The 13,571-nt window shown below is 36.9% G+C and overlaps 1 protein-coding gene across 2 annotated transcripts in view; it reads right to left on the bottom strand.

The window, feature by feature from the left end:
• Window positions 1–4,606: 4,606 nt before the first annotated feature.
• LOC119727401 (periodic tryptophan protein 2 homolog) overlaps window positions 4,607–13,571 on the bottom strand; it is a 36,226-nt gene continuing 27,261 nt past the window's right edge. Inside the window, exon 19 of one of the 2 annotated variants that reach the window (XM_038199266.1) lies at window positions 4,607–6,254. In XM_038199266.1, coding sequence (XP_038055194.1) covers window positions 6,077–6,254 — 178 coding nt within the window. In that variant the 3' untranslated portion in view covers window positions 4,607–6,076. Of the gene's footprint in view, window positions 6,277–13,571 lie in introns of both variants that reach the window. The other variant, XM_038199267.1, reaches the window with a different exon arrangement.

Below are 13,571 nucleotides of genomic sequence, written 5' to 3'. Positions count from 1 at the left end.
TTAAACGAATTTCCCTCTTCCAATCTTGTTTCCTCGCGAGACACGCTTAAACAGAATCTATGAATTTAACCCTGTGCATTAGGCCTATGTTATCGATTAAATACGATGGCGCTGCGCATGGTGAAAATATAATATGTGAATAAAATTTCGTAATTCATCACGTTTGTCTTTTATCAAGGGGTATGTTTGCTTTTGGTGATTGCCTACAATCGTTTTTTCCAGGTAATTCTACCGATACAATTCTTAGTGAATTAGGAACATTAATCAATCCTCCACGCATGACTGCTAGCATTCATACGTGTGCTGCATGGTGTTTCTTGTTTTATTTTACGTCGGATAATTCAACCATTATTGGATAGTGTAAAAAAAATGAAATAACTGTTCAAAATTCGTTATAATTGTTGGTCATTAATTAAATTATAACCAGCATTGAATACGATACAGCCAATTTAATGTGCACTGTCATCGCGACCTATACTTTAATTAACCTTTGAATAAAACATCTATTCGAGGATTACTCTGCAAATATACGACCTTTTTATTGTCTGGCAAATATACCGAGAAAATCTGTGCTATACGGAACAGTAAGACGCTGCTAATGGTATACTCTCTGCCTGCATTTAAGACGGAGAAGCACGTCAAACACACGCAACCATTTATCATTTTTTTTCACCGACCAGCTACATCTTCTAATCCCATCATACACGACTATGCTCCAGAGACCAGGCTCTGCCGACCTCTAATTTGTCTCCCACACGCCGGGACTCTCCCGAGTGATTTGGCCATTCATTTCGAGTTATCAAGAAAGAAAAAAACACACAACTGTGTAATAGGACAACCAAGGGCTACTGTGATAGAAATGCGAAGCTAGGAGGAACACACACATTGATCATTATTGAAAGATGGAGTAATCACTGCGATTGCATTCTGTGCAGACGCTCTTCCTTACCAATTTCTTGGGCTCATTCGTCATGAGGGAGCACAACCTGATACGGACAAACACACTATTCTTTTAGAAAAATGCAAGAACACACGTTCGACAATACTTTACTCCAAGCAACGGTATTACATTCTCGGATTCGCCATGAAGAGTCCGAAATGACGAGATTTAAGTTGTGAAAAATATCAAGGTAATTCTGAACCTAATTCTTTTATTGGGTTAATTGTGAAAAAAACATATTCCGCTCTTGTTTCGGTATTTTTAAAATGAAATTTTGGCCTTCGCCGTTTTTATGTCAGAAAACAATACAGGAGCTGATATTTCGGAGGAATTTCAGAGCGCATTGACTGCAATGCCCACGTTAAAGGGGTAAAATAGACGGGGAAATGATATGTGCACAGGATAGGCAAGACCATGAAGCTATTTTGAAATACTGGACATGGTCAGATATATTGACTGTCTTTTGATTGCTCCAATGGGCATATATGACTGCATGCGGATACTTCGATATTAATCTCATCTTTCCTCATACACAGCTAGGTATACGTTTCCTCATGTTGACTTCAATTCCAACAATTGCCATTCGCAAAGGAAAATTGAGACCATAATTAGGCAAGTCCTGAAGGAATTGATTAAATTTGACACATGTAATTGACAAATTTGCTAATTTAATTGACGTTAGGTAACAAGACTCTCTGAATGTTAGTAATTTGATAGTCAATTTCCCCTGAAAAGGGTCATTATGGTGACAAAGGTTACTTTCATTGAAACTGCAGAGAAGGAAGAGGATGCTTATACAACTATGTAACTGACAAATGGTTTACGGAAAATAGTAAAATATTCAATGCAACCCTTTCTTGATCAACTGATAACAAAGTGCATGGGAAAACTATTTGTGTAGAGAAATTTCATACACATCAAAAAGGTCAGAGCTAGGGTCTGGGAGGCCACTTGCGAGCACCCAATCCACAGGCTTTAATCAAGATGCATCGTAAATGTTACCAACGACCTGGACGCGTGTGGAACATTAATCAAAAATGTGAAGGAATCCAAAGACTCGGAGAGCGGTCGAGGTGTTCGGCGGGAAGAGGGAGGAACGGTGGTGTCTTGAGATTACTCCATGTATGCCAGAGGGAGAAGGGATGCTTGAAGTAAAGTAATCACATCACACTCTATGTAGATATCCACAGAATCCACAATATTTAATTGGGGAATTCCTCCCTATACCTTGTGCGGTGAGTGAATCCTTCATCCTACTACCAATGATAAATCCCCATGCCATGCTATGGAATTCACAGGATACGTGTAGCCATGAAATCAAAATGAACAGCGCACCTCCGTTGCTGCGAGAGAGGATAATGCGGACGTTGCATTGCAACATCGCAGGCTGGTTTAACATATTTCAATCTCAAACTCTGCACATTAAATTGGGACAGTAAATGAAAATAGCTAGAAATGAAAATTGGGGCAAAATATCTTAATATCTTATTTGCAGCGCTTTTCTACAGTAACGGGTCATACAGCCATCACCATGCATGGCAAGACTAATAAAAGGGGTGCAGCACAGAACATGCGGAATTCCCGCTTCACATGTGAGTATGGGTTGGTCCCTACACTTACAACTGTAAGATGGAAAGTTTGTTTCATTATTACAAGCTTCTTTATTACTCAAGTTCTTTTTGAGAGATGATTGTTTTTCTTTCAGCTTTATCTAAAGAACCTGTCTTAATCGCTTCTGTTTAATGACGCTACATTTGCAAGTCTCTCTGGAACCAAACGCAAAGATCACTGAGCGAAACAAATCGTTAAAAGAGTTCCGTTTGCAATTATCTCATAAGTAACGTATACAATTCAATAGGATTGCTAAGGGGGGGGGGGGATAGATCGAAATTAATCGGTCTTGTGTCAACAAAATTGGCGAAGAATCTTACATTAATCAAATGTGTATACCAATTTAATTGTTTGCTATGATATGACACGCGAGGGCGCAACTTACACGTACAACAAAACAGTCAAAACTGTTTACATTATCAAATTTTACCAACTGGAAACCTGAGAGAAAAGACTCACATTAATGACAAAATTAGGTCTGGTTTAGCTTTGAAGTTGAGAAATATAACTGTTGTGACATGTTGAACGTCACTGCACTTATAATCCCTGTGTTTTAGCTCTGTGTGGCTTTTACGGAATGATTACATGGGACTTATAATTGAATGTAGTACTGCAGCAATAAAACACGGCTGTTTACAAGGGTGCAATAACTCAAGTCTTATTTTTAGAACTCCAATATGATTTAAAGCATTTCATCTAGAGCGAGCTTCCATCTCGACAGATTGGAAAGATAGACTGATTCCTCGCCAATTCCTCTGGCCAATTATCGGTAAGTATCTTGGGACAGGATGGTATGATTGATAGGCAAAGCAGCAGAGATTGCCAAATACCTTGCTATCGTCTTATAACTACAAATATGCCAACAAGAAAATAATCAAACCCATATATTTCCATATGGAAAACTTTTTGAAAAAAAGAAAACACAATAGTTCCGCTGACGCCCTCATGCGTCCAAACATAATGAACGCTAAATTTTCCCAAACTTAAAATTATATGCTCGTTGGATTCTTGGACGAAACAAATGGGTAAAGACGGCAAATGATGAATGAATGCGCCACATTATATGGGAAGTATGCGTCTAAATGGAAGCCATGTCATAGAAAATACGGGTTTAGAACTTTAAAAAATTGATGGATTAATTGAGGTCTGAAAATTATCAAACCAGAAAATTAACAACTCCCCCACAAAAAACCTTACAAATACTCGTTCTCCTTTGGATAAACAGGTACTTTGAAACTACAGTGATATTTTTTGAAATCGTAACCTCGTGGCTGCAAAAACAGATCTGCCACCACAAAATGATCCCTGCACTTTGAAAGTCCGCAAAAGAAAATCAAGAGTGCTGCGAATGACTTATCAAACAAGGGAGTTAACGAGACACGAGTGAGAGCACTTGACCGATATACGTGTATACCACTTCACAAAAAAACCCATGAATTATTTTACCTGTACCAGATATTTTGGGCACTGCATTCAAGTAAATTTTTTAATCAAACTTTGCTTTGTTCAACTATATAGCCTAAAAACTCATGATATAATAAGAACACGAGCCGAGAATTTGTTGCTTTTCCACATAAAAGTTCTTTGATTGTGCGGTTCTAAATAGGCCTATAGGATTGATTGGGGTCTTTATTTTGACAATTCCTACAGATAAGGATTTACTGTGAATTATTTCATAATTTTTTTTTCCAAAGCAATTAGTATATCAATGTCGCATTATATACGCCAAGGTTTAAACATGCACAAAGCGAGTGGGCTTTAAGGCCATGACAAGGTCACGATATGTTAGCGATGAATGGTCACTGTACTTTATCATATATCTCTGTGTACTCATAATGCCCTTCCGTATTCAATGTTACTAAATATGACGGTCAATTTATTACAAAGACGGGCTTGCAATTTGGGAGAGAAGATACGTTGTACGCTGATATTTTATATACATACATGTATTGTGATATTGATCGATGCAACAGATTAAAAAGCTTACCTCAAACTTATACAAAACAGATAAAATACAAAACAGAAAGAAATAAATCAAGCAAAAACCAAACAGTATATCAGTGTATTTTGTGAGTTTCTTTATTCTTCTCTTAACAAGAAGCAATCATAAACTACTTTTTATCGCAAGCATATGTTTTTCAGACATAAAACACACACAGTCTCTAACAGTGTTATCTGAGTAGCTCACCATATGCTTTATAAAGCATGAAGATCAGGTTAAACAGCCAAAAATTCAAGATTACATCACTAGTGTGAAAACAAGATGTTATTTGGGATTTTTGCAACTTGATCGTAGATTTGAATTTGGAATCTTGAGGATGTGAGTTTGACGATTTTGGATATCCAGAAAAAATGGACTATCTTTGGTTGAAATTCTCATTCTGCTAGTAACCCTTTCCATTTTGAATGTAATTTGTAATTCAAATTCCTAGCGTGAGTTAGTGGTCCATCTGCATGTATGGAAGGATCAATGCCATAGCTCAAGACTCGGGAGAATAGACTTATCATCAGCAGGTGGTGAGGTAGGACAAAGACGAGGGATGATTACTCCTTTAATCCTGATAATGCTCCAGAGATTTCTCGTAGCTATATGTATCTTGCTGATAGCAACATGTACATGCATACACCTGCACTCAGAATGAATACAGGGATACCAATATAAAGAACCCTTTTTTCAAAGGCGAAAAAAAAAGGAGTCAAATCAATTCCTTCGTTTCATGATTTCGAGAGAATTTACTTCAATGTGCTCTAGTTTCTCATAGCAAGTTGTACATCAAGGTTAAATGTACATCTCTCCAAGGAAATGCGGCAAGTTTGACCAACTCTCAAAATGACAAGATTTATTACATAATCTTTGATTTCAAACATTTGCAAGGTAAATTATACAAATTTTGAAACTCTGGATGATGACATCTCAAATCCTCCAAGTTACACCAAAACACAAATTCATTTCTAAGGGTTTGCTAGCACAAAGTTCCACAATCCTAAATAACTAAATGGCTGTTTAAACTATTTCTGCGTGTTTCCACTTAATGTGAATTGTGATCTGTTTGGGCCATTAAGGTTCTAATTTCAAAACATGTTTTTTTCTCCCCGAAATCATGTGACTCTAAACAAGTTCCATTAAACATGGCAGGAATAAACAACAGTTGGTCTTGTTCCCCATCTCCTAAATTCAACAGTATGAACTGGCACATAAGTACATTCACAAGGCATGAATATCCATAAGCAAGGTAAATTACTCTGATTCAGTGCACTGTTGCATACATAAGTCATGAGTTCAGTTGTGAGCTTAGGATAACGTACATGTTGTGCCATCCTATCCCAGGTATGCAGCCAACAGAGTAAACATTTCCAAGGTAACAGGGCATCATCTCCAGTTGATTTCCATAGCAACAATAACTTCATCATCATCAGATTTAACATGAGCAAATGATAGTTTGCAGAATTCCAAGAAACTGCAGCCAACTGTGAACAGATGTAGATTCCTTAGTTGCAATGACATTATGTTAGTCAGGTCAAAGGTCAATAAAGAAGGGCAAGATTCGATTGGTCACTATCGGAATCCATCTCATATGTCTGCTCTTCAATATCCTCCTCTGAATCAACCTCTTCTATTCCCATCTCACTTGCCGATCGTTTGGAGGAACTCTGTTTACCAAGAGTCAAGATATACTGTAAGCTGAAGCGATTGCTGTCACACCTAATACGGAATAAGAGAAGAACTGAATTGATTGGATTGATCTGACTGATCGATTGATTGATTAGCCAGCTGATCAACTGATTAGTTGATGACTGTGTGGAAGCAGCACTGATTAAATTAAGCAGTGACTGATTAGATGATATTTAGATGATGGATTGAAATATTAAAAGTGCAAGTTATTACTTGGCAGTTATGGCATAGAACCTGTAAGAAAACCAGGTACTGACTGTACACTGTTAGTTTGCAAGTGGCTTTGGTAACAAAAAAAAGGAGAAAATGCTTAATTAAGTGGATGGTAGGGGGAAATCCTTTGAAGTTGGTGGAAAAATGGTCAGGGTGTTAGAAGGATTCATGAGACAGTGATGACAGGAAATAAAGTGATTTGAGAGGTTAGCAAGAAAGATGAGTATAAAAGTGAACAATTTATGAAATCTTACATCAGGATGGATCAAGAATCTTTGTAGTAAAAAGTCAAAGTGAATTGGAGATGAATCAAATTGGTATCTCATCTTGAAAGCCATGTCAGAAAAGCAGCAAAATTGCACTAAATTAGATGGTTTAGGAGAAATGCATTGTACTTGGGCCTTTAATTCCAATTATACCCAGAGATCAGTTCTTGTCTCAGGCTGCACATGTCAAGTAAGTGCAAAAATTGCCGTTCACAAAGTCCCCGCACACCATTACAGAAATGTCACTTTATGACTCCATACTTTATAGGATTAGGATTATACATGATTCATGTCTATGGATGGTGATACAATAGTGCATACATGTAGTTGTATTGATTAGATCATGCATTTATTATCTGTTCTCAAGTTATAAGAGTGAATAATGAAAACTTCCCCTCAGTTACTTTTGTAAACATTTAAATCTTCCGGTGTATCTAAGGATCATCACGGTGTACCGGTATCTAAGGATTGATATTTTCCCACTTTGACTTTATAATTTGGCTTTATCTTGAATTTCATCCCTGAAGTTCATATTTCTTATGAATGTTAACATAAAGCAATGCCATGACATCAGCAGTACATGTGTAATTACAAAATTGATCTTGTATGAACCAGTCTTAAGGTAGGTTGAGAATCAGGAAAACATTATCAGGAAAACAGATAGCAAAAATAAATGAAAGTGATGAATATAGATTTGAGCAGGTTAGAAAGAAGCTGGTAAGCTGACAAAAACTGATGGGTTATAAATGATAGAAACTTTGACAAAGACACAAATATGAATTAATTAAAAGTAGGACCCAATAGTTCTGACTTCCACAAAGTTCTTGAGTTTTCTGACAACACAGAACATTTGTAAAATGGGTCACAAATTAAAATTAGACAAAACATACAATAGACACCATAAAAAGGAAGGAAAGATCTCTCAATATAAATGAACTCAAATGAAGTGAAATCAGCCAACTAATCATAATGCAACAAAATATCACAAAATAAAATCAAACATATCAAACATGTATGCAAAAAATATCTATGGTATTCAATCAATAATAAATATCACAAACAAAATATCACATATAAATGTACACAGATCAATCTAAAATAAACCAAAATAATCAAATAAACCAAACATATATTTCTTTTCTAAAAACACATGATGACAACAACAGAAAGTAGCTCAGAGTAAAGGATGCAATTATTTGAAGGGACAGGAACTGGAGTTAAAAAGCAGGTGTCCTGGCACTCACACTCGCAGAAAAAAATCTTTCAGATAAATCATCAAAACTGCATCAGTTTGTTTATATCATTGAGACATTTGATTTAACCTAAATTCCCTAGATTGTGAGACTACATTTACTTGATTTGTGACACAGTCCTCCATGGCAGACCAAACTAGCCAAAATTAAGCAAAATTGTGTGAGACATGTTTAATTTAGTACAGAGTTCCATCTGAACTTTTTGTGAGTGCTGTTTATGACTATTCTGTGTCCTAACTGCAATGCTGATTTTCATTTCCTCATGTTCCTGAGATTGATTTCATGGTTTTTCTGGTTGCTCAATTCATAGCATGCATGAGCCACTTTGGCTAATTGATAGCACGTCTGGTATGTACAGCCAACGCTCCATTTCAACCTTAATCTCTGGCTGCAAGCACTAATGAAATTTCAGCAGATTCCTGCGTTACATATGACTGACTTCATATCACAGACACGCGCCCAATGGTGTTATACTGATGAACAAAGGAACTCTGAATGTGGGAAAAGCGGTGACTACAGGCAATGGGCAAGCACTGGGGGTAATTGAGAGTAATCAACGTAGACAAATTGATTGAGATAATCAAGTTAGTCTTGACAAACAGGCCAGACATGAACAAGTGTAGGTGACACTAAGGACTCTAATGCAAAAACGGTCACACTTTCTATTTGAGGTGAAATACCATCTCTTTTTGATACACTTCTTCTTAAACTAGAGAATTCTTCTTGCCAACAGCTGGGATTGTTCTTTGGGCTGTGCTCTTCTAGACTCTCTTTTCTCTCTCTGAGAACATTATTTTTTCCCCCAAAGAAATTATTCCTGATCTATTGTGACAATTATCAACAAAAGTACTTTAATTTGAATGAAACTGTAAAATTTCCATTATTAATAACACAGGGAATCATTAAATGTCTAATTTAAAATTCTCCATCACCCTACCAAAAGAAAATTAACGACTGGTCTTGAGCCCTCCATCCAATGCAAAAGAAATTGCACTGCAAAAACATGAGAAAGTGAACACCAGGGAAACAACAATCATCTGAAATACACATAAAAGACCAATTGATATCAATCCAGAAAGGTGTATCTTGAAAGAGTATTTGACTGCTTTAAGAAGGTCAGAGGGATGTTTAATGAGGATATGATCACTGATGACAACATATCTTACAATCTCAAATTACTCCAGCCAACTGTTTCAGTACAGCAAAGTCTATTACCACCTCAAATTCCAAGAATACACAAGAGCAGACCGTTATTTTTTTATTTAAAATTTTGATTGCTTAGACATTCTGAATGTATCATTGCAATATTTTTCATTTACACGCTGCCAATTCCAACTAGACCAAGTCATCTCAGAATGTAATCAAGCAAAGCACAGATACGTGATCTTACTAGCGACCTTAAATTCCTAGAATATGAGTTTTCTATTTTGGGAAGCATTTTTAATTTAGACAGCAGAGGGCAGGGTTAAGTTGGAATGGCTGTAGCTGTGCTCAAGGTTTGTGATTATTACATACTTACATGTATGTACAAAGGTTGGAATGCCATAAAAGGCTTTCCTAAGTACATGTACATATTGCCAACAGTTACATGTGTGGGACAATGCTGCATATGAACATGTATACCATCCTCTTTGGCAACAAAATGGCAGTGGCAGGAAATACACAGTTTCTGGAGACTAAATCATCAAATGAAGTACAGTAGTTAATTAGTGAATGTATGCATTAAGCTATATAATTAAACAAGATGTCTGTCATTGAACAAGAGAGGGCAGTTGAGTAGTTCACACATTTTTACAACAGCAGAAAAAAAAATCATGTAAAACTGACATGTTCCCAAAATGTTTAAAATGCTCGTTATCAAAAATAAGAAATTTAAATAAAACAATCTCTTTTTTTAAAACTCCTGATTAGATAACTTCTTGGAAAAGCTCACTGATGATATCTGAAAGTGGACATTGAGTTTTTACAAATGTACATGTACCGGTACATGTAGACCTAACATCTGCTTAAACAAAAATGTTATCTCCAATAAGAAGTTCTCTTCAAGTTGACACTCAGGAATGGTCAACTGATACTCACAACGACCGTTTCTCTTCAGGTTTGAAGTGAAACTTAGCACGCCTGGTGCTTGTTAAAGAGAAACTTTGCATTTCAATATCCCACAGGCCTTGTCTGTCGGGAATTGAAATCAAATTACTGGGACCTTTGAAGTGCACAAGTATCAAAAGAGACAATCACAGCACCGCAGTGACGTGAATTTTGGGGAGTATGAAGTGATGTGTGTGTGTGTGTGTGAAGGAGGAAATGCTTGGATATGAAATGAGAGGTTCCAAAGCAACTGTCTCTGGTGACCAATAACTGGAGGATGGTATGTATGTTGTCTGGACTCAAGAGGAAGATAAGTGATTAGTGCTGGGAAATTGGGGATTTGAAGAATGGAAGAATGGCAGCAGGGAAAAAACAAGAACTTCTGATCAGACTCCAATTTGAATCACAATAGGCATAACTCTGCCTTTTAAGTTACAATTAAATTCAACTGCGTATCTAAAATGTGCGGTGCTGAACGACTTTAGGAGGACAGGCAGATATAAGGATAGATAGTGTAGCTGGGAAATCCAAGAGGACAAGATGTCTTGCAGAGGGTAATGACCACATTGACAGACTGTAAACATAACTGACAAGTTGAACCATGTAGACAATGGACTCAAGCCACTGGGTTTAATCAAAACTCACACCCAACTGAGAGGTTAAGTAGACACTGTAGTGCAAAAACAGTTACAAAGCCTCCTCTATGTGTGTACGTCTTTGATTTCCTCGCTTTTATGTGACATTTAAGAAGCTGTTGAGTGTCTCAGAATGTTATCAGTGTCTACAGGACGTGTATGAATAAAACTCATATCCCTTGATAGAGGGAAACATTTATCCAAACTCTTATCTTAAGTGCTTGATATTATTCTAACAGTAACAGGAAAGTTAGGCATGGCAAAGGTAATTGTGTGTATGATTAGACACATCTCAGATTCTACTGAAATGTTGTCTGAAATAATATTCCACGAGTGACTGTATCAAGTTTCTAAAACAATTCCACAAGGCAATCAAAGCCTCAGTATTGCCTTTTAAACCTGAGGAAATTACAAGCTGGGCTCAAAAATTAGCTGTATTTTTTTATGGCAGTAGAATATGTTTACATACAACACGTTAAAACAAATGCAATCTGTTCATTTTTGAAATTATTTATATTGTCATTTTGAATGGAAACTTTAATAATCAATCAAGGCTTAGTGATTTTTGTGTGAGACATCAAAGCTTTCCAATAATAAATTACGAGGTAAACTAAGCATACAACTGTGTGCAGGATTTATCATTGAAATAGTTCCAATTACTGATGCCGCCACATCCAATTTAATTTCTTTAAATTTAAACAGTCCAAGGAAAGCCTTAATAACACAAACTGAACGATAGGTAGACCCCTGCTATCTGGGGAATTTATCTTTAATTAAGATCAGGACGAGGAAGCATATTTGCAGCCAAGGGTGGAATGGTACAGCAATCAACGTTCAAGGCTTGTATTTATTCACATGGATACTTATGGTGAGTCATTTATGACTTGTCTTGATTTATGGGATATGTGTGCAGACCTGTATGTACAGCCTTGTGTAATAACTGGCACGGCTGTTATAAGTCACATCATGATACAAATGACCATGGCATTTCATTTGTTTCACCATAAACATCAAGTTGATGGCACTAATGCCTCTACTTATCAATCCTTCCACTTCTAAAGAGCCACAGCCTGACTTTGGATGTAGGGACTACAGTATCCATTCACTCCTGTGGAGTTAGTGGCAGGTGGTTTGGTGTCACTGGGATTGGCATGAGTAAGCCTTTTGTGCATCCTTTTTTTGTTAATTTACGTGTATATGTGCAAATGTGAACAATGACAACGTCAGCTAGACGTCACCAAAGGTGTAGAGAAGAGCTAACAAGGCAGCAACCTTCACAAAAATGTGAACTCTCATGGTCTAATCAAATGCTTCACTGCTGCTAAGAATAAAAAATGGACAAATGATAAAAGAAATAATCCTAATCCGAATCCTAATCTATCCAAACCGTGGTGCTTGTGTTTTGTGACTTCACAGTTCAGGCCCAATGATTCACTTCACATGTAACCAGTATTCACACAATGGATTCCTATGCACTGTGCATGTGTATCTGAAGTGCATGTTTTCTCAGTTCTTACCCAGTGAAAAATACGACTCAACAAATAATTCCTTTATGCAAAGCACAAAGGCATAAAATATTCAAGAGACACACACCCACTAAAGTCCATGAAGGCTGAACAGACATTAATTAGTTACAACTGAATGAGCCTCTGCCTACACTGTGATCATCTGCTTAATGATCCATGTCCGCAACTACACGGATCCCATATGAACCAAACCAACAGAAATTAATTAACCTATGCCTTGCTGCTTTACAATTTCCTTACGCACAAACCTAAAGAAAATGATGACTGTTTTTATGGAATTAATATCCAATAAATGAGGCTCAAATGAGCAAGGAATGGCTAATTTTTCTCAATTTCTCTGAATTCCAAGAACAGTTAGAGTTGAACAAACATATTCATTGAATTGAATAAAGACACAGCTGTATTTGCCAAGACTTTGACTCAAGGACAGATGAGGAATGTACTATAACAAACGTTTGCTGGGTAGACAAACTCAAGACTGCAGACAGAGCATGAATGCAACTTATTCAACCATGACTCCTGTAACGCCAAGTTGAATAATTTAGTACAAGCAGTCTCTCACCTTGACAACTGACAAGCTCTGGTAATAATACGAGTCAAAAACATCCAGAAATGATTGGCAGATAATCTGTTAAAAGGAATTTGATCAATTAAGTGTTCAAATGAAATAAAAGACTTGCTTCTCCCAGGACAAGAGTACCTCTTTCAGTCACATCTGTTGGGGATCCAAGCCTGCACTACTACAAGACACAGTATAATTGTAAGCTCTGTCATGAAAGAAATCTGATATGAGCTTTGGAATGTTCAGTCCTTTCAGAGTGCAATAAGAAAGCAAGCATTGGCAAGAACATGTATTATTTAATGAGGACAATGCTTTCAGAAGTATTGCACTATTACATCTTTTCTTGAAATGCATAAAAGTCCCTTATTTGTTTCACACAAAGAATTGAAAAGCACAACTGTATTTTGCTAAGAAAAACTCTTGCACCCAGTACCCTGTCACATACAGTCCCTGGCTTCTGACTGGCATATGGAATGGAATTCTCCTAATGCAAAATTTGTAACTAAAAAAACAAACTTGTATTTTAAGTGTGGGGACCTGTGAATTGGCATATCTCCTAGTCATACGTCAGATTGTTCCCGTTTCAAATTTCCAGTTAATACTCATAGATCAGTAGAATCCATTCCTTATAAACCCAGCCAATCCCTCGTATTGATTTTGATCCTGCAGCCTCATATCCTCAAGATATTAAATCCTCCGTCACATTTCTCTGCGAGTGAAAGCAAATCACCTGCAGAGATATGTCACTTGAAACCTGTTGTTCTCTGGGTAGGTTAGCCAGAGTGTTATGAATGACAGGCATGT

This window comes from Patiria miniata, unplaced genomic scaffold (assembly GCF_015706575.1).
Source record: "Patiria miniata isolate m_02_andy unplaced genomic scaffold, ASM1570657v1 HiC_scaffold_20, whole genome shotgun sequence".
Taxonomy (NCBI): domain Eukaryota; kingdom Metazoa; phylum Echinodermata; class Asteroidea; order Valvatida; family Asterinidae; genus Patiria; species Patiria miniata.
Note: the sequence above shows the minus strand (reverse complement) of the source record. Positions and strands in the feature narration are given on the sequence as shown.